The sequence below is a fragment of the Chinchilla lanigera genome, unplaced genomic scaffold, assembly GCF_000276665.1.
Source record: "Chinchilla lanigera isolate Chin_1 unplaced genomic scaffold, ChiLan1.0 scaffold00122, whole genome shotgun sequence".
NCBI classification, from domain to species: Eukaryota; Metazoa; Chordata; class Mammalia; order Rodentia; family Chinchillidae; genus Chinchilla; species Chinchilla lanigera.
In genome coordinates this window covers 4,437,563-4,464,105 of record NW_004955523.1, presented here as the reverse complement: position 1 = coordinate 4,464,105, position 26,543 = coordinate 4,437,563, and the positions used below count along the sequence as shown (strand labels likewise).

Below are 26,543 nucleotides of genomic sequence, written 5' to 3'. Positions count from 1 at the left end.
GCACCTGTCCGCGCCCCTCGGGGATCGCCCGCGCCGCAGTCGACCCTCGCCCTCCTCCCGACCCGCTGCGTGCCTGGGGCGAGCTTCCCCAAGTTATCTGGCTCCACTAGCAAAGGAGAGTTTGCCGCGGGATTTTCAGCATCTTGAGCAAAATGGATTCCAAAATGTCACTTCCTTCTCTCTAAGCTCTGCTGGGCCTCCCTGTCGGCAGGTGAAGGCAGCATTCTCAAAGGGAATCTAGTTCACGATTCCTCTGAGGCTCCGCTGCGCTCTTGGTCCCCTCCTAGGGATGGAGGAAAACGCGGGGGCGGGGGCGCTTCTATTGGGCTAAGAAGGTGTGCGTTCCAGACTTCACTCTAGGGACGAGGCCAAAGTGGTCATTAGAACACTTTAACCGAAGCACTGAAAATTTAAAGTCCCTGAGAAAGGAAGATTTTGTGTTTTTCCGAGCCCTGCCGTGGAGGAGATAGGAGGTGCTGGCGGAGGGGAGGGCATTGTACTGGAGAAGGAATGCCTCTCTCTGCCACCCCACTCGGTAGGATTTCGGAGGGATCAAGCCGCTCTCACCAAATAAAAGCCCATTTCCCCTAGTCTCTAGCCCTTGAAGTTGTCTAACTCGCTACATACTCCAGCAGGGTGGGTGGGCGGTGTGACCAGGTGTGGCTGGGATGCTGGTTGTGTCTGTGGCCCGCGCGCCTGGGGAGTGAAAATACATCCGATTCCCTGCTGACACCTGCTCTGTTCCCAAGAGCAGATCTACCGTGTTCTCTCTGAGGAGTCTAGTTCCAGCCTGTCTCCGCCTTCCCATAATGCCAGCGTCCTCTTTAACCAGGTGAAACCCGGGCCAGGGAAGCACTTTGTAAATTGTTCAGTAATTTGCAAACAGAAAGTATGGACGGCAATAGTAATACTCCCAGCTGTGGTGGAAAGGGTGCTACCAATAGTAGTATCACTAGTAATGGCATCAGATAACTAGTGGAGCAGAGGGACTATTTCAGTCCATTACTAGACACGGCCTCATGCTCTTTATTTCCTGTAAGTCCCTGGCATACTCCGCTGGCTGCGCCCAGTGAATAGTTAAAGGGCCGAGCAGCTGTGGGTGGAGGGGGAGACACTGGATGATCACTAATGCAGTGATTCTTGAGTGGTGATGGCGCCTTACATTCAGGGTTATCCACGGCATCCCAGGGCTGCCCCTCACCCCATGCTTTTGCTACCAGCCCGCTAGTAGCACTGCCTGCCCCTCCCACTCAGAAGAGGTTACATTTTCATGGTGAAACCGAAGATGCGTCCTTGGTCGGCCTGCACAGCCAGGGCGGGGCCGAGGTCTGGACAGCTCCTCTCCTCCTACCCCATCCCCCACGCTTCCGAAAACTTCCGCGGTGAGAGACATCTCAGTAGCAGGAGCACATTTTCCCCTCTCCTACCTTCTCCAGTACCCACCACTTATTAATATTAATACTCTGTTGTGTGCATTGTTAGGTAGCCTATAAAACCTGTCTTTTAAATCTTTAAAATCTGTCTGAAAGCATATGATCATCAGCTTTTGCAGAATAAACCGGGAGACAGAGCCTTTCAGCTTCAAAGGCAGCGTTCTTCTCATCACGCCCTGGTGCACAGAGGCAGCACCCTCAGGCCCCTGTGTCCCCTGAGCCCAGTCCCAGGCGGACTCCCAGGCCATACACTTGAAGAATTCTTTTGGGAGCGCTCAGCCCTGGGAACAAGGAGAAAGACATACAGTGCCTTGTTCTAAGCTCTGGTTCCAAATGTTGTCAAGGTTCACATAAGAGAGAAAATAGTGATTATAAACTGAGCAGTCTTTTCTTCTCTTTTTTTTTTTTTTAAATCTTTTTGAGACAGTGTCTCACTTTGTAGTTCAGGCTGGCCATAAGCTCACTTTGTAGCCCAGGCTGGTCTCAAACTTGCAGGGATCCTCCTGCCTCAGCCTCCGGAGTGCTGGGATTACAGGCGTGCACCGCCACGCCTCACAAATTGAGCAGTCTTTTCAGAGTGAAAATCTGTAGCCTGCGAAGAAAGTTCAGCTGAGAGGAGGGTTTCACACACAGTCACCTTGGGAAGAGGTAAAAGCCCAATACTAGCTTCCTTGGGCACCATGCATAAAATCAGTTACCACTATTTTAAGAGCCTCCCTGAGAGCAAAGTATCCTTTCTGTAGGATTGTGAAAGTAACAGATACCATAGTATGTGTTTTCTTTTAGAAAATACCAACTTGTTGAAGAACTCAATACAAAGTTGCCCCTAACCCCACATTCTCAGAGGAACCCTCTGTCCTATATTCCCTTCCTGTGCGTGAACTGTTCACAAAGCTGAGGTCCTCCTGCCTGGAGTCGTGCCTGCTTTTAACCCCACCTATCACTATGTGAGATGCCTTTGCACATTTCATTAAGACATTTTCATGAAGATTGATTTCACTGGTAACACAGAACTTGTAAATGTGTTCTGTAGTTCTCACTGGAGAGGAAAGAAGGACAGATGAGCACCGTTCCTGACTTCAGAGCCGGAACAGTGCAGCTCGGCCCACAGCGTACCCTTTTTGCTGTGTGCCAGCTAAAAGCAAGGGGACCAGCACGTGCGGGTTCATCCTGGCGGAAAGGCAGCTGGCCCTACTACTGGGCCTCAGGCAGCAGCTGAGCAGCCCAGTGGGCTCCAGGAAGGTACACTGAAGACATTTGTCAGTGCTCTGTCCTTCCGCACAGAGGCAGACTCTTGAAGCTCAGAGGGAACTTGGACTAACCCAGAAGTACCTAGAGAATTAGGCTCTGTTGCCAAGGGTGTCTTAGCTCCAAACATGAGGCAGTTGCGAAGCTTCTGTGAAAAACTCAGGCCCAGTGAATCCTTGTACCCCAAAGGCCCCAAAAGAATAATAAGGGGGCAGCTAGAAAGTGCTAGGAGATGTTAGTCTGAAACCCTCCCGGGCTGGCCTGAGGGGACTGCATGGAGGATGCATCAGCCATCAGCAGGGTGTAGGATTTCCTTTTCCTTGGGAGGAGTCTGGCTAGTTGTATGGGGCCCTGGGATTGATTCTGCACGTCTTATTTTCTAAGAAATTCAAAGAAAGATGGGAGCATTCTGTTTTCACATGATTCTGAATTTCAGATGATTCGGATACAATAATTAGAAAAGATATTCTGGCCTCCCCGGGAGACTGAAGAAGCTGATTCTTAGTGAGGTCACAGAGGAATCATGTATCGGCCCACGGATCGACTCTAGTTGACCTTGAGCAGAACGCAGGGCTCCTCTGGGGCTTTGGGACCCCTTGGAGGGATCCCCCTTTTGCTCCTTTTGCCCTACATCGGTTGCTGGGGAGCTGTGGGGTCCCATCTGGATATGATCAGAAGGATGCAACGCGTAATGATTTCTCTGCCATTTTCAGATGATGTCCAGCATGGCAGTGGACCCACAGGCCAAGAGTCTGCGCCTTTTTCCCTAGCATAGGCACCTTGGATAAGCCCCTCCCACTTCATTCTGCCCCCATTTATTTACTTAGAACTGTGTTTGGGAGATTTCTCTTTGTTTAGCAAAGGGGCAAATACTATTCCACGGTCACAGTTGAAGCCCCCAAGTGGGTGTGACATGGTGTGGAAGGAGGACCACATAGGAAAAGGCCTGGATAGCACCTTCTGAAGCCAGCTTTACTAGTGCTTGTGGATATGTCATGAAGCCCCAGCAGCAAGGCCAGACACCTAACTTGCAAGACCCCATACAAAATGAAAATGTGGGCTTCCTTGTCCAAAAAGCAGGGAGCCTGTATAACCAGGCACAGTAACTTCTCAGGAGACTGAGGCAGGAAGATTATCAGCCTGGGCAACTTAGCAAGACGCAGTCCTCACACATACACACAAAAAGAAAAACATGTCACTAAAGGTCCTAAAGGACTAAAAGTTACATTTTAGGTAAGCTTTTTCCTTTTTTTCATGATGGTTTTTGTTCTCCCTTGACCTTGATACTGTGTTTTCTGGTTGCTATTTAATGTCCCTGCAAGACAAATTTTTAACTTTTCGGCATGAATTTTACAATTCCTTTGTGTTCCAAGCAATGCTCGTTTTAAATGAAAATACAAGACCTGTATGTGAAATCGTAAAAATCACACAACTCATGTTTCATAGCCTTTACATGTATGACAATTTATTCCTGCCAGGATGGTAGAAATGCTGCCCAAAGCAATTTTTGCTTGAATTCTTCATAGGCATATTTCAAATGCATAGTTATATGTATCCTTTCTACCAGGCTTTCTGATGAGCAAGGAAAGGAGAAGGAGCTATAAATTGTGCTACTTTTCTGTCACTGCTTACAGCATCAGTGGTATTTCAGCAGATGATATTCTCTGTACACTTAGATGTATGATTTGCTAAGGTTCCTGGATCATTTGTATTTCTGAAAACATCATTCTTTCCACATTTGAAGCAATTTCTGGTTCAAACAGAAAGCGTGGCCTCTTGACGTGTTAGGATATCTCCTCAGCAACACCTTTCCCTTGTATTTGAATCTTACACTGAGTCTTGATGAACTCTGGTAAAAACTTTGATATCTCTGCTCTACTAGAATTCGGAGCGCATAGGGCATTTACAAATGCACACAAGACTGGGGCTCCAAAGAGAGGTGTTGTGTCCACCTGCCTTACAAATGCACATGTTCCACTGTCTCATCAGACTCCACTTTCAGAATGTAAACTCAGTGAAAAAATTATGACACATTTCAAGAAGTCAGCAGAAGGGCGTGAATGGCCCACCCTCGAAGCCCAGAAGGTGACTGCATGGAAACACCCAAGGCGAACAAAATTAAATAGAGATTCTGAGGCAGAGTCTAAAAACAAAGGGTATTCAACAAGGACTGGCATGGAACCAGAGAACGAAGCATAAAGGTGGGTGAACGACAAATGCAGAAGCTCAGTGGTAAAAAGGATGTCAGGGGCTAGAGAGTAACAGTAACCTGGCAGCCAGGAGGTAAGTTTCTGGGGTAGCCTTGGTCAAAGGAGGGGGAGAGGGGAAGAGCTTACGCTAAGACGGTCAGCCAAGAACCCAGCACTTGGATGAAAGTTTGGCCAAGGCATTTTTGATCAGGTGGGAAAGCACTTTGGCTGACAGATCTTACGGATCCCTGTACATACAGCTTCTTGGCCCATATACCAGGTACTGGAAAGAACATTCTGTTTGTTTGTTTGGTTGGTTTTTGGTTTTGGTTTTTTTCCGGTACCGGGAATCAAACTCACGACCCCGCGCTTGCCAGGCAGGCGCTGTACCGCTAAGCTAAATCCCCAGCCCCCTGGGAAGAATATTCTGAACTTAGACTTTGAGCTGAAGTGGAGAAGTGGATTCTGAAGCTTCTTAGTCTATGTCCGAAGGAAGTGAGTCAGGTGACGTTAGCAGAAACTCTTTAGGATGTCTTGAGATCAGACTCCCTACAGCCAGAATATCCAAGAGTGCCCATTCCAAGACAAAGACGCTCAGCTGCAGTACAGATGGGAAGAAAGACCAAGATGTGGAAAGCAAAAAGCTGCTCCTAGAGAGTCAGGTTGGGAGAGACCTCACTCATTTCAGCTGTTCTTTTTGCCACCGGGATGAGCCGACTCCGAACAGCGAAGATACAAACTGAGTATTTCAGCCAACCAACCAGAGATTTTCTAACTCCCTTTGGGAAGTCAGGTGTCTACTTTTAAAACACAATTTTCTGTGTTCACCCAGGTGATTAGTGTGGATCAGTCCTAGCCACCGAGCAACAACCATGTGCTGTAGCACAGACCATGGCTCTAGACCTAAGAAGACCAAAGAAAAGGCTATAGAAGAATAAAAGAGTTGAGCCCTTCTTGGTGGTATTCTTACGGCCTTGAAATTGCACGTTAGCTCATTACCTAGCCCTTATACAAGCATACAGTTTTATATCGCACTGAAATAAGGCCATGTCCAACCAAGCAGACGGTTTCCATTTTTTAAAATGTAGCAGGATGTTCAGAGCCAGGAAGAGCTGACTTGAACCAGAAGAGTCCCAGGTTGGAATGGATCTAAGAAGACCTCTTTCCTTTGCCTTGACTCTTGTTTTTGAGACAGGGTCTCACTATGCACTTCAGCCTGGCCTTGAGCTCACTTTGTAGCCCAGGCTGGTCTCAAACTCGCAAGGATCCTCCTGCCTCAGCCTCCTGAGTGCTGGAATTACAGGCGTGCGCCACCACATGTGGCTTCTTCACCTTGACTTTGAAAAGGAAGCCCATATTACAGAAAGGCTTTACTTAGAGGAAGCTTGTGCAGTGTTACATGGGGCAAGAAGGAAGGAACAAAATGTGAAGTGTTATTAGCTAGCTAGCTCAAGAGTTACGTCAAGTCAGAATGATGACTGTGGATTTTAGATATGACCATAAACCTTATTGAACAACTGGATAAATTTCCTTGTCAAAATTACCACATTGTCATCAGACATCAGCCAGGCATTTCCCACAGTAAGGGTGCTCGCTGCCAGGTACAGTGAGCCTTCTGACAACCGCCACCAGCAAAGCCATAATAATAATAATAATGCAATAATAACAGCAATGACAGAAAGGACTCCCTTGATGGGCCCGCTTCCTAGAACAGTGTAAATGTTCCGTAAGTGTATTTGAAATGTGTTCCAACAGGCAAATGCCTGTTCCAGTAGTGTCTCATATTAAGGATCCAATACACTCAATAATTCATTTAGTGTTTATTGATCAACCCTGGGCTTAGGGGCTGGATATGCAGCAGTAAACACAAAGGGCTGTGCTTTCAGTGAACTTACCTGTACTGTACATAATTTCACTTGATCTGCACAACTTCCTGAGGCAGAAAGACCAACCTTGGAGCAGTGAAGCCACTCCACATGTAACAGCATGTGGAAACGGGGATTTCTTGCTTGCCAGATCTGTAATTCCAGATCCTGCGATTTTAGCTGTGCACACCACAGCCTCCATCTTCAGGGTTTCTTTAGGAATTCGCCTCCTCGAAATCTCTCTCGGTTCATCCCTTCCCCCCTTGAGGGACTGCAAAACACATCTCACCAAGGTTACCAGGATGAGCCTTGACATTTTTAGGACCCCTCCCTAACTGTCCCGTCGGGTTCTGTAACCAGGGCATAGTTTCTCTCGGTCTGCCTATGTCACTAGAAGCATGACCCGAATTGTGTGGATAGAGGAGCTGTCGGTAGAAATTTTTAATGCACATAGAGGCTGCAGAAGCCCCACCCATTCCTCCTCCTCCTCCCTCGCCCCTTGCTCCAGAGTGGATTTCAGGTCCTGAGCCTTTAGTGAAAGTGTAGAGAGCAGGTGCTCATTTCAGCCTTTAACCAAGGCGCCTGAGCAGTAAAACAAGAAATGTGATCTTTGAAAGTTAAAATTCCCCCACACTCTTCAGCTGTCCCCTTCCTTAGAAACATAGCAGGAATCTGACCTCAGTAAAGGGACCTAGCTGACAAGTTCTACATGCTCAGCTTACAAATGTAATTTGTAGTACCATTCTGGTTCTTGCCTAGTTTTGTCACACAGCAACACCAAACGCGTCAAACAGAACTCCCCCGGCCCCATTTTCACTTCCTGTCCCACAAGAGAATCCATCCCCCTTTCTGAAGGGCTCACCACCAAGTGTACACACAGAACTGGATCCTTGCAGCATGGTGCCCACGGAGTGAGGGATGTCCTTTCTGGACTCTGTCCCACCTTATGACAACTTGAACCTGCTGGTGAGGCAGGGAAAGGCGCTAGGTCAGAGCTTGTGCTGTGAGCTCCCCTTGAACATCAGCCATGCGTCTGTAGGGCTGAGGAAGGGGTGGTGTTAGCACTCAGTGTCCAGGATTCTTTTTGTTTGCTTTTTTGTTTTGTTTTGTTTTGTTTTTCTTCCGGTACCAGGAATCAAACTCACGACCTTGCGCTCGCCGGCCAGGCGCTTTTGCCACTGAGCTAAATCCCCAGCCCCAGTGTCCAGGATTCTTACCAGCCCCTCATCTAGGAAATCCCGCCTGCTGGTAGCTCAGACAGAGCAGCTGGCTCCCTGCAGAGAGCTCGCTCATTCGTCGGTCTTTACTGCACTTGCTGTAGCTCTTCGTGGCCCAAACTAAACGCCCCGTGTTCTCGAAACACGGAGTAGGGCTAAGGGTTTGAGTCCAGATTCTGCTGCTAACTCGCCCTGTGTCTTTGGACAGGTTGCATCCATCTGCCATCTGAGCCTTAGTCTGAAAGCCCTAGAGGTTGAACCATGTTCTTTAAGTCTCCTTTCAGAAGCACTGAGCCATCCAGGATTATGAGGGGCTTCTGACCCTCTCCCTGTCTTGGGCTATTTCTGTCTGGGAGCAGCTAGGTTTGGGGAGGGAAAGAGGAGACAAGCTTGCGCTGACAATCATTGAAAGATACCAACTGAGATTTCCACAGCAGCTCTTGCAAATTTAAGGATAAGCCAAAAGAGGCTTCCCAGGCACAAGGGTGCTAGAGCCGAACGTCTGGTTTCTGAGCGCTCTCTAGGTGGAGCTGAAGCCTATATGCACTAGCAGGGCCCTGGAACTTACCCACTGCTGCTGAACTGTCCCAGATTATCCCAAAATTCAGACTTTGATTTTAACCACGTAGTCATCCAGCGTCAGGAACCTGGCGCTGCTGGCTCTGTTAGGCCAGGAAGCACCAGTGGCAAAGAAAGAAAAATAAGCTTTTGAGAAACAGAATGCAAGGGCCAGTGCTTCAGGGAATCGCTGCTGGCAGTTAGCCCTTCTCAGAGAACGCGCGCCCTCGGCCTGGGCCGGAGTGTCCTAAGGAGCCCGGGCCAGATGTGAATGTTTGGGGCTCTGATGCCGGGTGTGCTGCTGACACCAAGTCAGAACCGACCTCCTTCCTCTGCAGACCTGTACCGCTCGGTTATGGAGACCATGGGACCATTACACGCTCGAGTGCACTCTTTCCCGAGCCTTACGCAGGGAGGGCCGGGTCCCTTTATGTGCCAGTGGGGATGGGAAGGGAAAGACAAACAGAGGAAAAGATAAGCAGCATAGTTAGGCCCCCAAAGCACCAGAGACAATGCAGCAAAATGGATTTTTTTTTTTTTTTTTTTGGTTTTTTTCCAGTACCAGGAATCGAACTCACGACCTTGCGCTTGCCAGGCAGGCGCTGTGCCGCTGAGGTAAATCCCCAACCCCAAAATGGATCTTTACTTGGTGCGAGAGGACCTAGATTTGAATCCTGACTTCCCCATTCATTCCTCCATTATCCTTGAACAGATTCCATCCTCTGTGAGTTTTATGTCCACTGCAGCATGGGGATAATGATGTGTACCTCACAGGATTGCAGCCGGGGTGGAATTAAGCAATACTGGCCTAGCACAGTGCCTGGCACTTAGCAGATGCTTCATAAATGGTGACTATATGTACATCTAACTCCTACTCTGATGGTATGCAGACAGAAGAAAGTATGTGGCAGGAGAGGGGGTAACATGAGAAGCAAGTGAGCAAACAGATGACAGAGAAGTTTCGTCCCCTAAGTAGCTGCAGGGCAGGGGAGGCGAGCACATGTGATCCGCTGCCTTGCCTACCTGGTACCTTCCTGGGCCAAGGAAGCAAAGTGAATAGGGAGCTGATCAACCTTCCCTGAAGGGCCGCGGAGCCCCAGTAGGACCCACGACCCTAGAGTTGGGGGTCTGTGCCCTTTTCCATCTTCTCGGGATTCAAGTCAGGGCAGGAAACGCTTCTTCTGGGCAGACGTCGCCCGCAGCCCGAGGCTGTGCGCGTGAGCGACGCTGTGTGCGTGAGGCCGTGTTAGTGCTCCTGCCTGGCCCCTCCGGTGCTTGGCCCCAGGATGTCCCCTTTCCTTCCTTTGAACTGAACCAGCAGAGCTTCTGGTTCGCTCTCTGCTCAGACCGAGTGGGAGGCTGACAGCAGAAAGTAAGGACTTGCCAGGAAGAGAAGATATACACCGTGATGACCGGGTCCCCAGGGGAGCTCCACAAGAAGGGAGCGTCCAGGAACCAAAGAAGGCAGAGGCCCGGGTGCCTGCGCCGCCTGCCTCTTGTGCGCAGTGCTGGCGCCTCCCCGCCCCGCTGCCTCGCTTCCTTCCACACATAGGATGAAAGAAGCCCTGGCTCAGTGGAGCGTCCTGGGGGTGAGGGCACCAGGGCCCCCTCACAGGCGCTCCTCTACCAAAATGCCCACCCCAGCTGTCCCCAGGGTCTTCCCCAGCGAACAGGCCGTGCTGTGGCTCAGGAAACCCCACAGAGTGGTTTTTCACACCTCCCCTCTCCTCCCCTCTTTAAAGGCATAATGGTCACCTAATTGTTTCCAGTTGTAGAAGTGAGATACTGCAATTGCAGGGCTGGGGGCTGTGGCTCTGTCGCAGAGTTCCTGTGCAGGAAGCCCGGGTTAGAAGCCCAGCACCACTAAAATGTCAGCACTGTGAAAATACAAGAAATCACAAGAAAAAAAATCCCTGGTCATCCACTATCCCAAGATGATAACTCTTTTTTTTTTTTTTTTTTGGTACCAGGAATTGAACTCAGGACCTTGCACTTGCCAGACAGGTACTTATGCCACTGAGCTAAATCCCCGGCCCAAATGATTGTCATGAGAATTTTTTTTTTCTTTTAGGTACTGGGAATTGAACCCAGGACCTCATGCTTGCCAGGGAGGCGCTGTGCCGCTGAGCTAAATCCCTGGCGATAACGTGTGCCTATTTTGGTTTGTTTACTTCCAGGCTTTCGCATGCACATGTGTCTTATAAACATTTATAGAAAAAGACATCAGCTAGCCCCTTTCAAGGTTTACCTGTTCCAGTTTACTTAGGGAAGCCGGGCGTGGTGGCACATGCCTGTAATCCCAGTACTCGGGAGGCTGAAGCAGGAGGATCATTGCGAGTTCAAGACCAGCCTGGGCTACAAAGTGAGCTCAAGGCCAGCTCGAATTGCATAGGGAGACCCTGTCTCAAAAACATGAAAACAAAACAAAACAAAAGAATTTACTTAGGGAAGAGGGGATCGGTCCCCAGTGTGCTACAGCCCCACAGAGGACCATCTCCTTTTTCCCTTCGCCTAGAGAGGGTGCCGCTCCCTGTGCCCGGGGATCCACGGGCAGCTCCATTCCCCTGTTGTGACTTCCTTTCACACCCCGTCATCACCACTACCGCAGGCTATAAAGTGGCTTCAGATTCCACCAGAGATTATGCGATTCTGAAGGAGCCTGTGTCTCAAAATGTGCAAATTATAGATTCTTCAACCCTAAAATTCGTTTGCCTATCACAGTGTCAGGTGTCTTTGTTTTCTTTTCTTTTTTTGTAGCGCTGGGGATCACACCCAGGAACACTAGCCAAGTACTCTACCGCTGAGCTACATCCCTGGGCCCGGACCACCAGGAATTTCTTTTCAGCTCCTTACCTTTGTTGCCATGCTTCTCAGTATCTGCCCTCCCGGCCCCCCTCTACTTCCCGGGGTCTCCCAAGCTCGGATTCCTCACAGGCCCTGCGCAGAGCAGTTTGACTCTTTTTGGAGATTTGTAAGCTTCACCTTCCCACCGGAAGCAGCTGATGAGAGTATTCTAAGAGACAGAGACAGAGAGACACAGAGAGAGAGACAGAGACAGTCAGAGACAAAGCAGAGAATGAGGATGTTTGATTTGTCCCCTGCAGGGACCTCTGAGCTCAGCTCTTGTGAATGTTCACCCTGACACATAGACCCGTTTGTTTTTCACAGCCTTCATGGTGCTCTGAGTAAAGCTTTGGCAACCTTCATTTTTCCAGCAATATTTTCCATTGAAAGCATGTTGTAGAGTTGTTAAGTATTTTTCTACAGCGTGATTGTAATGGTTCTGTCGTGTTCCATTGCGTCAATGTCCCATTATTTATGGAACGGATTTTCCGTTGATATATGTAGGTTATTTCTGACACTCTGCTGTAACACGGTGCTGCTAGAGAGGCACGTGTAGATCTTTCTGCTGTCAGTGTGCCTTTGTCACGAACTTATTCCCAAACATATCTGATGACACCATAGAAAGATGGAAGGGGGAGGGCCCAGCGTGGTGGTACACGCCTGTAATCGCAGCACTCAGGAGGCTGAGGCAGGAGGATCATTGCGAGTTCGAGGCGAGCTTGGGCTACAAAGTGAGCTCAAGGCCAGCCTGAACTGCATAGCGAGACCCTGTCTCAAAAAGACAAAAACAAAAAAAGTTGTCACTAGGGTCACTGAGGCATGACAGGAGAGGTGGTCAAAATGGAAGAGTCTTTCTTTACTGTCCAGAAAGAGAGCAAGATAGAACTTGGGCCTCTCCTGCCTTCTGTTTACCAACCAAAGAAAGGTACAAATGAAATCTGCAGCAAACAACAGCCCCACTGTCCTTTTATCACATCAAAACCAGGAGTGAAAATGAGAGTCCCTGGATGGGATAAGTTAAAGTCGTAGCAAAGGTTATGCCATAACAAAGTCAGGTAGGTGCCTTCCCGCTTCAACAGCGGCGCCAAAGAGCTCAGCTGAACTGGGGCTTTGGTATTGTAGCTGCCTTGAGCAGATCCCAGCCTCCCTTAAAAGACTGTCAATGTAGGCCTTCCGCCTATAGGATTTTAGCTGGCTCTTTACCTTGCTCTTTCAGCCGTCACTGTAACAGTTGGTACAGTCATCCCGCAGTATCTGCGCGGAACTGGTTCCAGTATCCTCAGCAGATACCAACATCTCTGGATGCTCAGGTCCTTATAGAAAATGGTGTAGTATTTGCCTATAGCCTGTACTATCTGTCCCTGTATTTTAAATCACCTCTAGGTTACTTAGGAAACCTAATATGATACAGACACTATGAAAATAGTAGCTGTCTCATTAGGGAATGATGGCAAGGAGGAAAGTCTGTGCATAGTCACTGCAGGTGTAATTCTTTTTCCTGAACATTTTCGGTCCATGGTTGGTTGGATCCATGATGGAGAGTCTGTACACACAGAGGGCTGACTATACTTGTCAGCAGAGGGTGACAAGGATATAAGTGTCTTGAAAGGTATCAATATCAGCAAGAATAGTAAGACCAACTTCATAAGTAAGGGCAAGAATCTCAGTGCTTTCCCTTCTGACTTAGAAGTTGTACTCTTGGGCACTTATGCTATAGAAATGAAAGCTGTCAATGACTATTCCTATCAGCTTTGTTCATAATAATCCCCCTAGTTCTTGATTTATTCATAATTCATAAAACTTGAAACAGCTTAGATGTCCTTCAGCAAATACATGGTGAGACATACTGTGGTACATCCATGCCATGGAATATTAGTTAGCAATAAAAAGGAAATAATTGTTGGTACTTGCAACAATTTGGATGCACCTCAAAGGAATTATGCTGAATGGTAAAAAGAGTCCCAAACATTTCATACTGTATGTTTCCATTTATATAATGTTTTTAACATGACAAAATTTTAGAAATGGAGGGTAAATTAGCAGTTGTCCAGGGTTAAAGAAAATAGAAGGATGGGAGATAGGTGGATATAGTTATATTAGGTGATAGGAGGGATTATTACAGAGCAATGTTCTGTAACTTGACTTTGAAGGTAAGAAAAACGAACATACTTGTGATGAAATTGTGTATAACTACACACACACACATAAAGTTAGGGAAATCTGAACAGTATCTGTGGATTGGTTCAGGATCGGTATCATGGTCAGTTACCATGGAGGGAACGTGAGTAGGGGGTGTAAGGGATCTTACAGGGATTTCTTACAACTGCGTGTGAATCTACAATCATCTCAAAGAAAATTTCAAGTAAAAAATAATCATTTGGGAGTTCATTTTACAAATGGGTTTTACAGGCAGGGGTTATTTCAAGAAGAAATCAGATATATTCATGGCAGCTCTCTATTAGGGTAATAGTAAATTCTCAGTGGAATTGGAGATGCTAGTGGTTTTAGAACTTAAAAAGAAAAAGAAAGAACCAGCAGCAGCGATAGAAGAGATGCCACTATTTTGTTTGTTTTTTATTTTTCCCTCTGAATGCAGTGTAAGTAGAGTAGAACGTCCTACAGGGTTATAAAGGAAACTTCCAGATGACAAATTACCTGCATGTAAAGTGAGCATGGCATTATTCATCAGAGCCTCACACTTAGGCCTCACGAGAAGCAGAGCCTATGCCTCGAGTATGTCTAATGTAGGAGTTAGGAATTACTGCAGGGACAGGGGAGCATCCTGGGAAGGCCAGAGGTATTGTGATCCAGAGTACAGTCTCTGGTGCCATATGCCCAGATTCAAGACCTGGCTCTACCTTCATTAACCTGGTGGCCTTGTGCAAGTGACTCCACTTCCCTTGAGCCTGCTTTCACTACCTGAAAAATGTACAAAGTGCCAGAACCTTCCTCCTCTGGGCTGATAGCGAGATTGAAGGAGTTAGTGTTCAGAACAGAGCCTGGCCCACTTGTGCTTACTACGACTTCCTGCTCTTTTCTTGCCCTTCTGAGCACTACCTGCTGGTGCAGGGCTAGGTTCTCCTGAGCTTCGTGTGGAGCACCTTGACCTTCTGCCCTTCCCAGTCTCCTTGGGCTGGGATCGTGTTTTACAGTGAGAAATGCTTAAATCACTAAGAAGAGAAATACCCAAAATGTCACAAGTTGACACGCTATGAGAACAGTTGCCCACAGGTGCAGGTGTCCCAGCTTATGGGACTCATCTGTTCACGGGTAGTCTTGGAGCTCCCAGCAGCTGTCCTAGGCGCTCATGATTCACCCACCTGGAGGACTCTCAGGAAACATGTATCCAAACGTAAGTGAGGACGCCCACTCTCTTCATGACTTTCTCTTCAATGTGACACAGTACCTGCCATGCACGAGTGAAAGGAGGAAAGGTTTATTTTGGCTCACAGTTTATAGAGGTTTTAGTCTACAATCAGCTGGCTCCAGACAGAGTAGCATAGCAGAGGGAAAACAGCTCGTTGTACGGCAGCGACAAGCAGAGATCAAGGGCGGAGGGAGGGCCACACCTCGGTGACCATCTCCTGTGACCAGGCTTTACATCCCAAGTCACATTACTGAATCATCAGTGGACTAATCCATTGGTGAGTGTCACACCCCCATAATCCAACCACTTCCCCGCCTCTGAGCGCAGGAGACTTGGAGAGGACACCTAGATATAAACCATAACCCCCATTGCCCATTGGAGACCTAGAAAAACGTGGATTATGTGGCTTCCCTCAGCCTTCCCAAAACTCTATCCCTAGGGGCTCTCCATGGTAAGGACACTTTCACAAGTGACTCAAGGATCTCACATTTTGGCAACACTGAATTTTTTCATGCTGCCAGCAAGCCTTGGAAGAAAAAGGCAGGTAGTGATCACAGTTACCTTCATTTTTACCATTTTCAACATGAAGACCCTGAGAGGTGAGGTGTTTGAACCTAGGGACATGCAGTGAGTTACTGGGCTGGGAAGATTATCTTTAGTCAAGTAGCTCCAAGGCACCTAAACAGGCTTGGCAACTTCCCTGCTAAAAATACTTCCCTCTCTTCTCATAGGCTGTCTGGTGCTGTAGAGTCAGGAACCAGGCCCATTCATATTCACGCTTGCTGCCGCAGCTGGCTTGTGGAGCTCCCAGCTCTCCTAAATTATGTGAACTCGGGGAGTCCGGAGATTGTAGGTTCCCACCCCATCCGTAAATCTTTCAGCCAGATTTGACCGTGGAATCTAGTCATGGCTAGGGCAGAGGGCAAGTGTCTAAGTACCAGTGTCTAAGTTGGGGGGTATGAGGAGTAGGGGTTGATTCAGGCTGATCTGAAAGAAAAGAAAATAGGGCCACAACTCCATCCCTCCCCTGCCCTTCTGTCTGGCTTCAGAGCTGTTTTTGTAATGTTCTCTTCATTTACCCACCGCAGTAATGGCAAATACACCTTTGGAAGGGAGGCTGGTGAGCAGAACCAGGCATGGGGCCTAGACGCGGGAAGCATTTGGACAAGTGGGAGTTTATGTGCATCCTACACCGAGGAACAAAACGGAGAAGTCAGAGGAGAGGCATTTGCGAATGCAAGGGTTTGCGCATGCAGAGGAGAAACCAGGAAATCGATTGTATCTGACCTCTTCTCCCGCACCGTCTTTACATGAAGCTAGAATTTTGTGTATATGTCACACATTGTGCAGGGGACTCCAGGTCGAAATTTTCTCCCATCCATGTGCACATTGCTGAGCATACGAAATTTGGTAAGTGGCTTCCTAAGGAGCCAAGATCTCTGAGAACCAGTGTTCGTCCAGCACTGTGGAAGGGCTGTGACATATACTTATTTTGTCGTCACGACAGTTCCCACAAGACAGACACTGATACCTTCGTGAACGCGGGAAGACTGAGACCCAGAAAGGTTACAGAGCTTGCCCAAGGGCATGTACAATAAATGGCAGAGCTCAGATTCCAGCTCAAGCCTGTATCTCCACATCCAGCTTACCTCGCAGCCGGCACCATGTTCTGTGCCTGTCTGGTTTGGTTTTCGTCTATTTCAGTCATTAAATGTTGTGAATCCTTCCCCTGTCCAGATCCCCAGCGCCTTCTACCTTACTGCTCTGCCACGGGGCCTTGACGTAAGTTTTAAAGCAATTCAAACCACTGGGTAAACTTTTGAGAAACTTCTCCCCAGTGACATCGTGGCCATTTCGTGGGCTCATCTCACTAAGGAGCGACCGGCGAGGTGGATTCGTTTCCTTGGGCTGCTGTGAGAAACCCCCACTAAGTTTAGTTCTGGGAAGTTGTGGGGAGGTTAAAGTAACAAAAATTCGTTATCTACAGTTCCAGAGACTAGGACTCCCGAATGAAGCAGTGGGCTGTGAGGAGGAACCTGCTCCCTGCCTCCTTCCCGGCGTCTGAGAGCCTCGGGCCCCTGCGTTCTGTGTCGTCTCTCCTCGTGCATGTCTGTCTCTGTGTCCAGCTTTTCTCCTCGGATTGGAGCCGATTCCAATGGCCTCCTCCTAACTTGATCACCTGTGTGGACTGTATGTCAATAAGGTCACCAGCCGGGGGACTGAGGGTTAGGGCTCCGACAGGTCCCTCTGAGGAGGACACAGACCACACAGCGTGGCGCGGCAGCCGTGTGGAGTGGGTTCCTTCTCCTCTCTCCCGGCCCCAGATGTGTCTTTCTGCCCTTCACCTCCAGCCTCCGCATCCCTTCTGTTCAGGAGGGGAGGGAAGACTCTAGCGAGTCAACCGCAAGCAGAGCGCCGATGACTACGTGAGCTGGTTCTTCCTTTCATCTGATTTCCCTTCATCTCATGCCAGTGGGTGGCGTTTTGCCCAGGCAGTCACTGTATGCACCAGGAAAAACAAAACCAAAACAGGTGCCAGAGCGAGGAGAACCCAACCGGCTGTGGCTGAGGACTTAGTGAGGTTGCTGTGGAGAGCGTTCAGCTCACAGCTCCCTCTGTCCGTGTGCAGGAGTGTGCAGTGGCCCTTTCAGTCGCTGAGTCGCCTTTCCTAACCATAGCTACCTTTGTGGGGCTGGGAAAGCCTGCCACCTCTTTAGGCAGAATCACTCCCAGCCGCCCCAGCTGGCAGCGGCGGGGGAATCTGGTTCGGCATTCACAGCCGCGGCCCTTGTCCTCCAAATTCACCTCGATCTTGTAAGTTGCGCGGGCCGCCACTGCGCCTGTCACCTTAGACTCAAGAAAGGCTCTGTTCTTTCCGAGAATGAACAGAACTGGTCTTAATTCTCTGCGGCTTGGCTGATTACAGGCCGCAGAATTTATTCTGACCTTTTAGAAGCCCCAGAGAGCAGAACGTTAATAGTATCTCCTAGATATGGTTGTATGGGGGCCCGGGCCCTCCTCCACATGTCCCCTGCAGACCTGCCGCCCAGCCCGCGCCTCTTTTGCTGCCAAGTGACTGTGCCTTTGAGTCCACACATGGCTGCGGGGACCCGGCCAAGCTCATACCCCGGTTCCTGTTAACAGGCTCTGTGTCTGGTCAGTCCAAGACCTGCCTTCCCCCGGCACGACCTGCTACCAGGGAAGGCGCTGCCCCAGAGCCCTCCCTTGGAAGATCACATCAGCACCTAATCCGATCAAAAGTCCATATAGCAGGACAAGAGTTATCTCACCGAAGCTCTCCTGGCCTTCCTACTTCCGAGTGTCACGCCCAGCAGAAAATACCTCACCTTAATGAGGAGGACAGAATTCCTTTTAAAGAATCAGTAAGACAAGTTTTCTGCCATTAAGCAGCAAATATTTCAGAACTGTGCATAAGGGCACGTATCTGCAATCCCAGAAGCTCAGAAGGCTGAGGCAAGAGGGTGCAAATCCAAGACAAGCACAGGCAATTTAGAAAGACCCTGTCTCAAAACAGACAATAAAAAAAGCAAAAACAAAGGCCTGAGGATGAGGCTCAGTGGGAGAGCACCCCTGGGTTCAATCCCAGGACCACAAAAATATTCTGAAAAATGCATGCACGCCGTATCACGGAGGAGAGAGCCTGTCTCTTGCAAGGCTTAATTCAGTGAGAGGCCAGGTTACGGCAATTTCTCCACCCTCAGTAAATTCAAAATCACACGCAAGATCTGGATACAGAGTCTCACTTCGCGAATGCAAACAGCACTAGGAAAACAGCCCGGGGCTTCCCTAACACTGGCCACCTTGAACTGCAGTGTCCCTTGCCACCATTCATTTATCCTGCTTGTCTCCTCGTACCCCAGTTACTACCATTCAAACCCACCCTTGCCTTAGAATAAAGTCCCAGACCCCCAGCGTGGACAGGAAGGATTCGGGTGACTGGGTTTTTTGCTTTTGCAGCTTTCCGTTCTCTCACCCGCCTCCTAGCACTCTGCTGCAGCCTGGATGGCTTCTTAAACAGGCGTGGCTCAAACTCCCTAGCTCTGCTCTTACTCTCTCTTCTCTGTCCACAAAGCTTTGTCTCCACTTCACCTAGACCGGTGCTTCTCAAACAGTTGATTTTACCTCTTGGGGGACACTTAGCAATGTTCAGAGTATTTTGTTGTTGCGGTTACAACTGGCCTCTAGTGAGAAGAGACCAAAGATGCTGCTGTTGTCCTACAGTGCACAAGATACCCTCCCCTGACAAAAATCAGCCAGCCCAAAACAGTGCAGAGGCTGAAAAGCCTCCATCTTTCGATCTCAGTCTAAACACCACTGCTTCCAAGAAGCTTCCTGCGAGGCTTGATCAGGTGGCACGTCTGTCCCCTCCTGGCAGTGCTGTCATCGTGCCCTTCTCCTCCACAGCTCTTGGTCCACTGGTGAATATTCAAGAGCCCGTAGCCTGTGCCTTCCCCACGAGCCTTTCAGGCCAGAGGACAGAGCAGAGTGTTGGTCCATCCCCGATCCCACGCCACTGGGCACCCGGGGCAGGCAGGTGTCACATTTTACCATCTGCCTTGGAATACAGAGGGCAGTGGTTTGCACAGATGACCTGTGTTGCTTCGCAGAGGTTGTGAGGGTTTGCGTGAGCCCCAAGTGCAGGCCCTGGACACCCCAACGGGCCCGTGAAGCCTTGGGAGCCTGACACAAATGGGCTGATCCTCGTTCCATCACCTGCTAGTTGGGTGATCTTCAGCAAGTGACTTGATTTCTCTAGAACTCAGTGTCACGCATCTGTGAAGGAAGTATACAAATAAAACCCGTTTCATGGAGTTGTGACGATGAAGAGGCACAGTATGTGAAGCACTGAGCTCCAGCTCTGACCTCGGGGAGGGGATTAATAACTGAGGCCAGCACACCACCGGGCGGTGCACTTAGTCTCAGTGTCCACCACAGCCACGAGAACTCGGAGGAGCAGTGGAAGCAGCCAGTCCCCCTTCCTCTTAAGTCCTTCGGCTCTAAATGTGGTTCTAAACGTCCCATCTGCCCCACCCACGGGCTTGGTGAGTGTACCGATAGCTCCGCACCCGAGGCAGAGAGACTGCCGGGTCATCTGCGGGTGGGCTAGGGCAGCCTGCAGACTGCCCTCCGTGTTCCCCGCACAGGAAGCCTGCCCCTCGCTGCTTGTCTGGATCCGCCTCTCCCCGACCACCTTCAAGGCCGGCCTTGCCCCGGGCGGCAGCCTTTTCCGTGGTCTCCCTATTCCTCCCTACCCTGTAAGCAGCCTCCCACCGTGTCTGAGCCCTGGTCGCAGACAGGCATCCCGGGGTCCACAAGGGTCCCTGCAGGGAGTTAGCGGCGTGTTCGCCAAAGGAGTTCAGAAGTGGTCTCACCTTTCCTTACATGCTGTGGGAGCTGGGGAAGGAGGAAGGCTTCCCATGGACAGCCCCCTTTGCTTCCTTTCCCTGCTATTTTAGACATTCAGAAACTTTCAAAAGAAACAGAGGTCTGTTTCCTAGACGGCCAGGTCAGCAAACAGAAGTATGTGTTGGAAGATGGTCGGGCCGGACTGGAAGGAACAGCTGTGTCTGTCAGAGGACAGCAGACCAGGCACGGGGAAGCCACCTGGCGGGAATCTTCAACTCCGGGAGCAGATATCAGAACCCACCAGCAGTCAGCGGTGTGCATGCCCAGGAACCTTTTACGGAACCCTCCTCTGCCTGAAGAGCACCAACGGCACGGACTTGGGAGGGGGCACGATGGGGAGGGGAGCTGGGTTTCAGCTCAGGGGGAAGGAGGCCCCAGTGCCGCAGCAGATTGTAGTCTCAGGAGAACGACAGTGACCCTGGGGCTGAGCAGCCCTCTGTCCTGTTGATGGCTTTGCTTTTTGCCCTGCAATCACTGATGCCCCACGGGTCAGTTTCCAGATCTGAGCTGATTCTCTCGCACTTCCTGGTTCTCGTTTCTTCACCTTGAAAGTCTGTGCCAGTCACTGCCTCCTCCATCTGCGAAAGAGTGTGTTGGTTTGTTCCTTCAAAACATGCAGTGAAAGATCCAGTCTCTTAAGAAGTGCGGTGGTTCCGATGCCTGGGAACCTATTGAAGGGATCATTAAGATTCAAATCAGTAACATGCCTTTATCCTGAAGTCGCTTCTTCCAATCTGAGTGCGAAGGCCTCCCGCTCAGCCAGGTCTTGTTGGGAAGCAGCAGTCTTTTGGGTTTTTGTTTTGGTTTAAATCTAATCCGTGGCTCTTTCTCATTGTGTACCATTGGGGAATTTCTTCAGCTCTCTGAGCCTCAGTTTCCTTACCTATCAAATGGGAGTAATAGTCGTACCTGTATCACACTGTTCTGAGGGTTGCATCAGTTAACATATGTGAAGTGATGAGAGAAGCACCACACACAAGGTAAGTATTCGACACATATTAGCCATGGTTGTTGTTGTTATTATTATTATATTACCTCTGGTCCGAATCCAGTCACATTCTCAGGTACCAGGGGTGAGGAGGACTTCTGCACATCTTTTGGGAGATGCACAACTTGACCCATAACACACAGCTAAGTAACGCGTTCAAGGTCACATCGCTTGTTAGTAATAAAACTGGTCCTGAACCCGGGATTATTAGCCAGCACCTTCCACGGCATAAACTCCAAGGAAAAGCCCCAACATTGCCAAACTTGCGCTGGGAAGAAGGAACCAAAGAGAGACATTCCCCGCTGCACTGACGACCTTTCCCCTTCGTCCGTAGCCTGCCTGCTCCAAGCTGAGCTGGTGAACTATGAGCGAGTCAAGGAGTACTGCCTCAAAGTCCTGAAAAAGGAAGGGGAGAACTTCAAGGCCCTGTATCGGTCTGGTGTGGCCTTCTACCACCTTGGGGACTATGACAAAGCACTCTACTACCTGAAAGAAGCAAGGACCCGACAACCAACAGGTGAGGCAGCAGTTGCTGCTTTTGTACTATCAGGGCCCCCGGCAGCTCCCGGGCCTTCTCATTGCAGCCGAGAGCGTCCGTGGCTGGCAGGGCTTGTAGGGGCGGAGATGCCAAAGCAGGACTCAGATGTGTGGGAGGCCCTGGAATGAGGGGACCACACCGTCCATGCAGTTCTCTGGGGCCTGGGTTCCAGGGAGCGTGAACGTCTCTTCTTTGCATGCAGGCCGTAGAATGTTCTGCCTGTCCCAACTTAGAATCTACCTCTCTTGACTTACTCAGTAAATACATGCAGAAGTCTTACTGTTCATCACAGTTTGTGCCAGGCACCAGGGATGTAGATAACAGGACACGGTCCCTACCCGCGAGGAGGCCGCATCTGGTTGCCACGACAGAGTATAGATGATTTCAGGGTGCGGGTTCTGACTCCCCCCTTAGATCCCGTTTCTCAGAGCTGTGTTACTACACCGAGCATTTAGTTCCTGGACCTTATCTCACCCAACCCTTCGTTTATTCATTCGTCCCACAGGTATTTGCTGAGGGGTACAGTGGGCCAGGAGCTGTTCCGGGTGGTGGGTACATAATAGTGGACCAAAGAAAGGTGCCGCCTTCAGGGAACTGCCATCATAATGGAGGATAACAGACAGTCTGCAACGGGGGAGAGAGACCGTGCATTATTTATTTAGTGGCGGCAAATGCCGTGAAGAGAGTGAGGCAGAACTGAACGAACGCTGGTGTGGCCAAGGCGGTCAGAGAGAGCTTCTCCAAGCAGGCAGCATTGAAACGGCGGCTTTGACTTGATGCTGCCGTTGTTGCTGTTCCGCCAGTTGATTTTCTTCTTTGTTTTCTTGCTTGTTTTGTGGTACCTGGGAGTAAACCCAGGGCCTTTGCGCTAAGCTACATCCCAGCCCTTTTCACATTTTTAAATTTTGAGACAAGTTCTTGCTAAATTGCCCAGGCCGGGCTCGAACTTGTGGTCCTCTTGCCTCAACCTCCCGTAGTGCTGGCTTTAGCGGCACCACCACCAGCTGGTTGATTTTTTTAAAAATGTAATCCTTCTTCCATGGAGCCTTGAGGGACTTTAGGATCAATTTGAAAATCTCCAAATGTACAATTTTTTCTTTGCTTTTTTAAAGAATACCTCTTTATTTTTATGTTCGTTTTTTCCCTACATACAAATTGTGTCCCATCAACTATATTGTAAGCAGCTTGAGGACTAAGAACTGGACTCACGCACAGACCTTTCTTGAGCACTTACATCTCAGCACTCCTCTGGGTGCCCATCTGGTACTCTGAGCATAATACAGTATTAACTTCTACTTCTAGAAGTAGAAACACTGTACCGGCTTGCCCTGTAACTCTTCTGCTCTCGTGTGTACACAGCTAAGCAATTGTTCCGTGTCATGTCCTGTGCACGCCCTGTCCTGCTAATTTAAGGACCAGAATTGGGGAGAGAGGCCCCATTTGTGGAAAGGCGGTTGACCCTACTTACAAAGACAAAAATAGGACAGTGAAGCAGTGCCATTTTAAACTCCTCAAGTTAGGAAACTTATATTCACCTAATATTTATTGATCATTGTATCAAGCATTTTTAGGCATCTCTATTTTTGTCTCACAGCAGCTTTATGAGGAGGTATTACAGTCCCCAGGAGAGACAGGCGTGGGGTGAGACACACCACTTCCTGTGTATGTCCGCAGGCATCTCCCCGAATCTCTCCGGGACCCGTCTTCCCTGCCCTTTTGTCACAGTGGGGACGAGGCTGCCTGCGTGGCAGCATTGCAGGGAAGATTGCATGAAATAATGGAGCTTGCACCTGGCGCGAAGTAGGCTTTCAGAAGCGAAGGTCGCTCCTTGCAGATGAGGCCTGAGGGTCAGAGAAGTTGGTAACTTGCCTCAGGGGAATTTCCATAACTCAGTGTGTGGAACTGGGAACCGCTGGGGTTCCTGCTGCAGAGAAGTGGGAGACGCGTCTGTCCCTTGGGTCACCGTGACCTGTCACGTGTCTGTCCCTTGGGTCACATTTGCTGAGGCCAACATCCGGCTGCTTTTTAAGCCATCGCTGTGGGAAGGCAGAAGGGACCTCGGCGGAGTGACAGTCTGGCTCGTCCCTGAGGCGCAGACCCAGGCTTGGCCCCGTTCTGGGTGGATGCCCTTGCTGCCCTCACTGGGCGTCCCTAAGGTGCATTTCTCTCCTCGCAGACACCAATGTGATTCGGTATATCCAGCTGACCGAGATGAAGCTCAGCAGATGCTCCCAGAGAGAGAAGGAAGCCATGTAACTAGAGGGCCTCTGCAGAGCTGCACCCATCCTGACCGAGGACTAACAGGCACCCCCGGTGGACGGCCTGCCCAGCTCTGTCCCTCTCCCCCGACTTCTGCCACCTTCCCCTTCGTCCTCCCGTCCCCCCAACTCTTTGTGTACTCCTAATGTGAAAAGAAGGTGAAAAGCACACTTGGAACCTGTGAGGTCCCAGACGGGGAGTCCCCCGTTCTCCCGCAGGTCAGTGACGGAAGGCGCCTAACTTCTGCTGGGACAGCTGCCAAGGCGTCTCATGGGCTGGGGACGCCACCGTGGCTTTGACTTTGGCCAGAGCTTCTGTCGGGGGCAGAGCCTGGCAGGTGTACCACCCCACAGACAGCGGGCGTGGCGCCTACCGTCTGGACCCTTCCGTACCTTTCTGATGGACCACGGCGTCTCGAGGCAATTGTAACAAAGCCAGGGATGGCGCCGGCACCAGAAGCACTGGACGGGCCGACATAGAGACTGACTTTACACACTGGCACACCACCACGCCCTCCAGGACCTCGGCCCCGCCACCTCCCCCACTTGTTGTCTTGGCTTGTGCTCTCTTCTCTCCCTCCCGGGGATCCGAATCTCTGCCAGGATTCACATGCCATAACCACCCACTCTCGGTGCCCTTTGCTGACCACACATACCAGCTCCCAGCCAGTAGGCAGCTGTGACCACAGAAGGACAGGGTGAAGCGGGCCAAGGGTGGGGCAGGGCAGCCCTGCAGGTGACGATGCCCAAGGACAAGGGCATCGTGTAAGCTGGGGGATTGGACTAGGGACTAAGCAAGTGTAAATAAAAATCAACTTATGGGCGGAAGTTCCGTCACTTCTGTTGAAAGCAGCCCACTCCTCCACTTTTCCTTCTGTCCCAAGCTGCAGTCGGAGCTGCTTACGGCCAGGAAGCATGGGTCTTCCCTGACAGTGCCTGGCCACTTGTCCGGTGCTGTATACAATGCTGGCTACAGCGTTTGTGCTTTCCAATGTGGGCCGGGAGTGTGGAGACAGCCCTGGGCGTTGGCTTTGTGAGAACTTGTACAGCCTCTTTCTGATAAAATTAGCTGAACTCAATATCTAGCACATAGAATGTGTTCAACAAATATTTGTTGAATGAATAAATTATGACTGCAGACTGACTCTCCTGCCTTACACTAATTTTATCCTGGCCTAGTCTCCAGATATCTATGCTCTTATGCTATGCCTTGTTATTTCAGTCAAATGAGAGACGGTTCTTGAGGGCTTACTGTTCACCCACTCTAGTGCAATATTATTGCTGTGGGATACAGGATCTCATCCTGGTCTCCCAGGAGATGGAAATGCATATGAGATTATTACCAATGACATCTTTAACTTATATGATGCTTAAACATTTTCAGAGCACTTTCATGTATTTTTTGTGTGATTAGTGAGACAATGTACAAAATCAAAATATATACAGATGCAATAATGTGAATAGCTAGGATTTATTAAATGCACTATCTTCAGATATTTACATGGACAATCTCATTTTTTTTTTCCACGCACTTACTCTTGTGAGATTCTTTTCCCATGCGATGGATAAGAAAACTGGAAACCAGAAAAATTATGCCAAGGTTGCACGGCCTGGAGGGACACCGCAAGGATCTGAACCAGCTGAGTCTAGCTAGTAACCTCCTATAATTAGTTGCCTCCCCAGATGTGCTATGTTGAGCAGTTGCAACCGTTTGAAATGAGTATAGTGTGCATTAAGTTGAAAACTATTTACCACGTCGGCGGTGGCACGCAGGCCTTCTCTTGGCCTTTACCCAAGACGGAAAAGACCACAGATCAGAAACCCCGGTGACCAGAACAGTGGCAGGCCAGGAGAAGGCACCTGAGACCCAGCAGGGGCTTCTGTGGTTTGTCCAATCTCCTTGCTGATGAGGTCAGCCCACCTACCCTTTCTTGCCCCAGTCCACCCCCAGCACTGGGAAAGAATAACAAGTATAGCGCAGACTGAGAAGAGACACAAAGCTGATCATGGGATATCTGTTCAGGCAGAAGCTCTGCCACTGCAAGATCCAATCACTGCCAAAGGGCCCACAAGCTGGCATCACAGGTCGTAGTCATGTAGCTTCCCAAAGAGTTTCAACGGGGCTGCCAGAAGGTGGTAGGAATTCCCAGGAGTCCCCAGCTGCCTACCTCTAGTTCTCACCCTGCAGAAGAGGAAAATGATGAAGCCGTTCCAGCTGCCGCATTCCCTGCTCCTGTTCCCCTACCTCTACCGTATCTCTCTATTCTCTTTCTCCATAATGGCTTTCCGTAATCTCAGCCCAGAACTACTGTCAGGCCTAGCACAGGAATACACGCAAAACTCCCTCCCTCCCACGCCTCTGGACTAGAAAGTTAGTGAGATGCAAAACTGTGTGTTAGCATCTGCAGAATGGAAATGAGGTCAGAGGTGGCTTGCAAACCGGCTCAGAATGTCTGGGTTTCTTTGTTCTTCCTGCGTCAGGAAGGATTCTAAGTGATTACACCCAACGTGGAGGCAGGAGAGACATCTTGCTTAAATGGGTGTATTAAGGATCTGGACAGATGGGGCTAAGGCTGTCGCTGTCCCAAGGAGACAGAAATCAGAACTAGGT

The 26,543-nt window shown here is 49.7% G+C and overlaps 1 protein-coding gene across 1 annotated transcript in view; it reads left to right on the top strand.

Annotated features, from left to right (window-relative positions):
* Nucleotides 1-25,432, top strand: part of Ttc9 (tetratricopeptide repeat domain 9) — a 32,376-nt gene extending 6,944 nt beyond the window's left edge. The window contains exons 4-5 of the mRNA XM_013507122.1: nucleotides 21,471-21,653; nucleotides 23,851-25,432. Of these exons, the coding sequence (XP_013362576.1) occupies nucleotides 21,471-21,653; nucleotides 23,851-23,930 (263 nt within the window). The 3' untranslated portion in view covers nucleotides 23,931-25,432. The remainder of the gene's footprint in view (nucleotides 1-21,470; nucleotides 21,654-23,850) is intronic.
* Nucleotides 25,433-26,543: the final 1,111 nt, after the last annotated feature.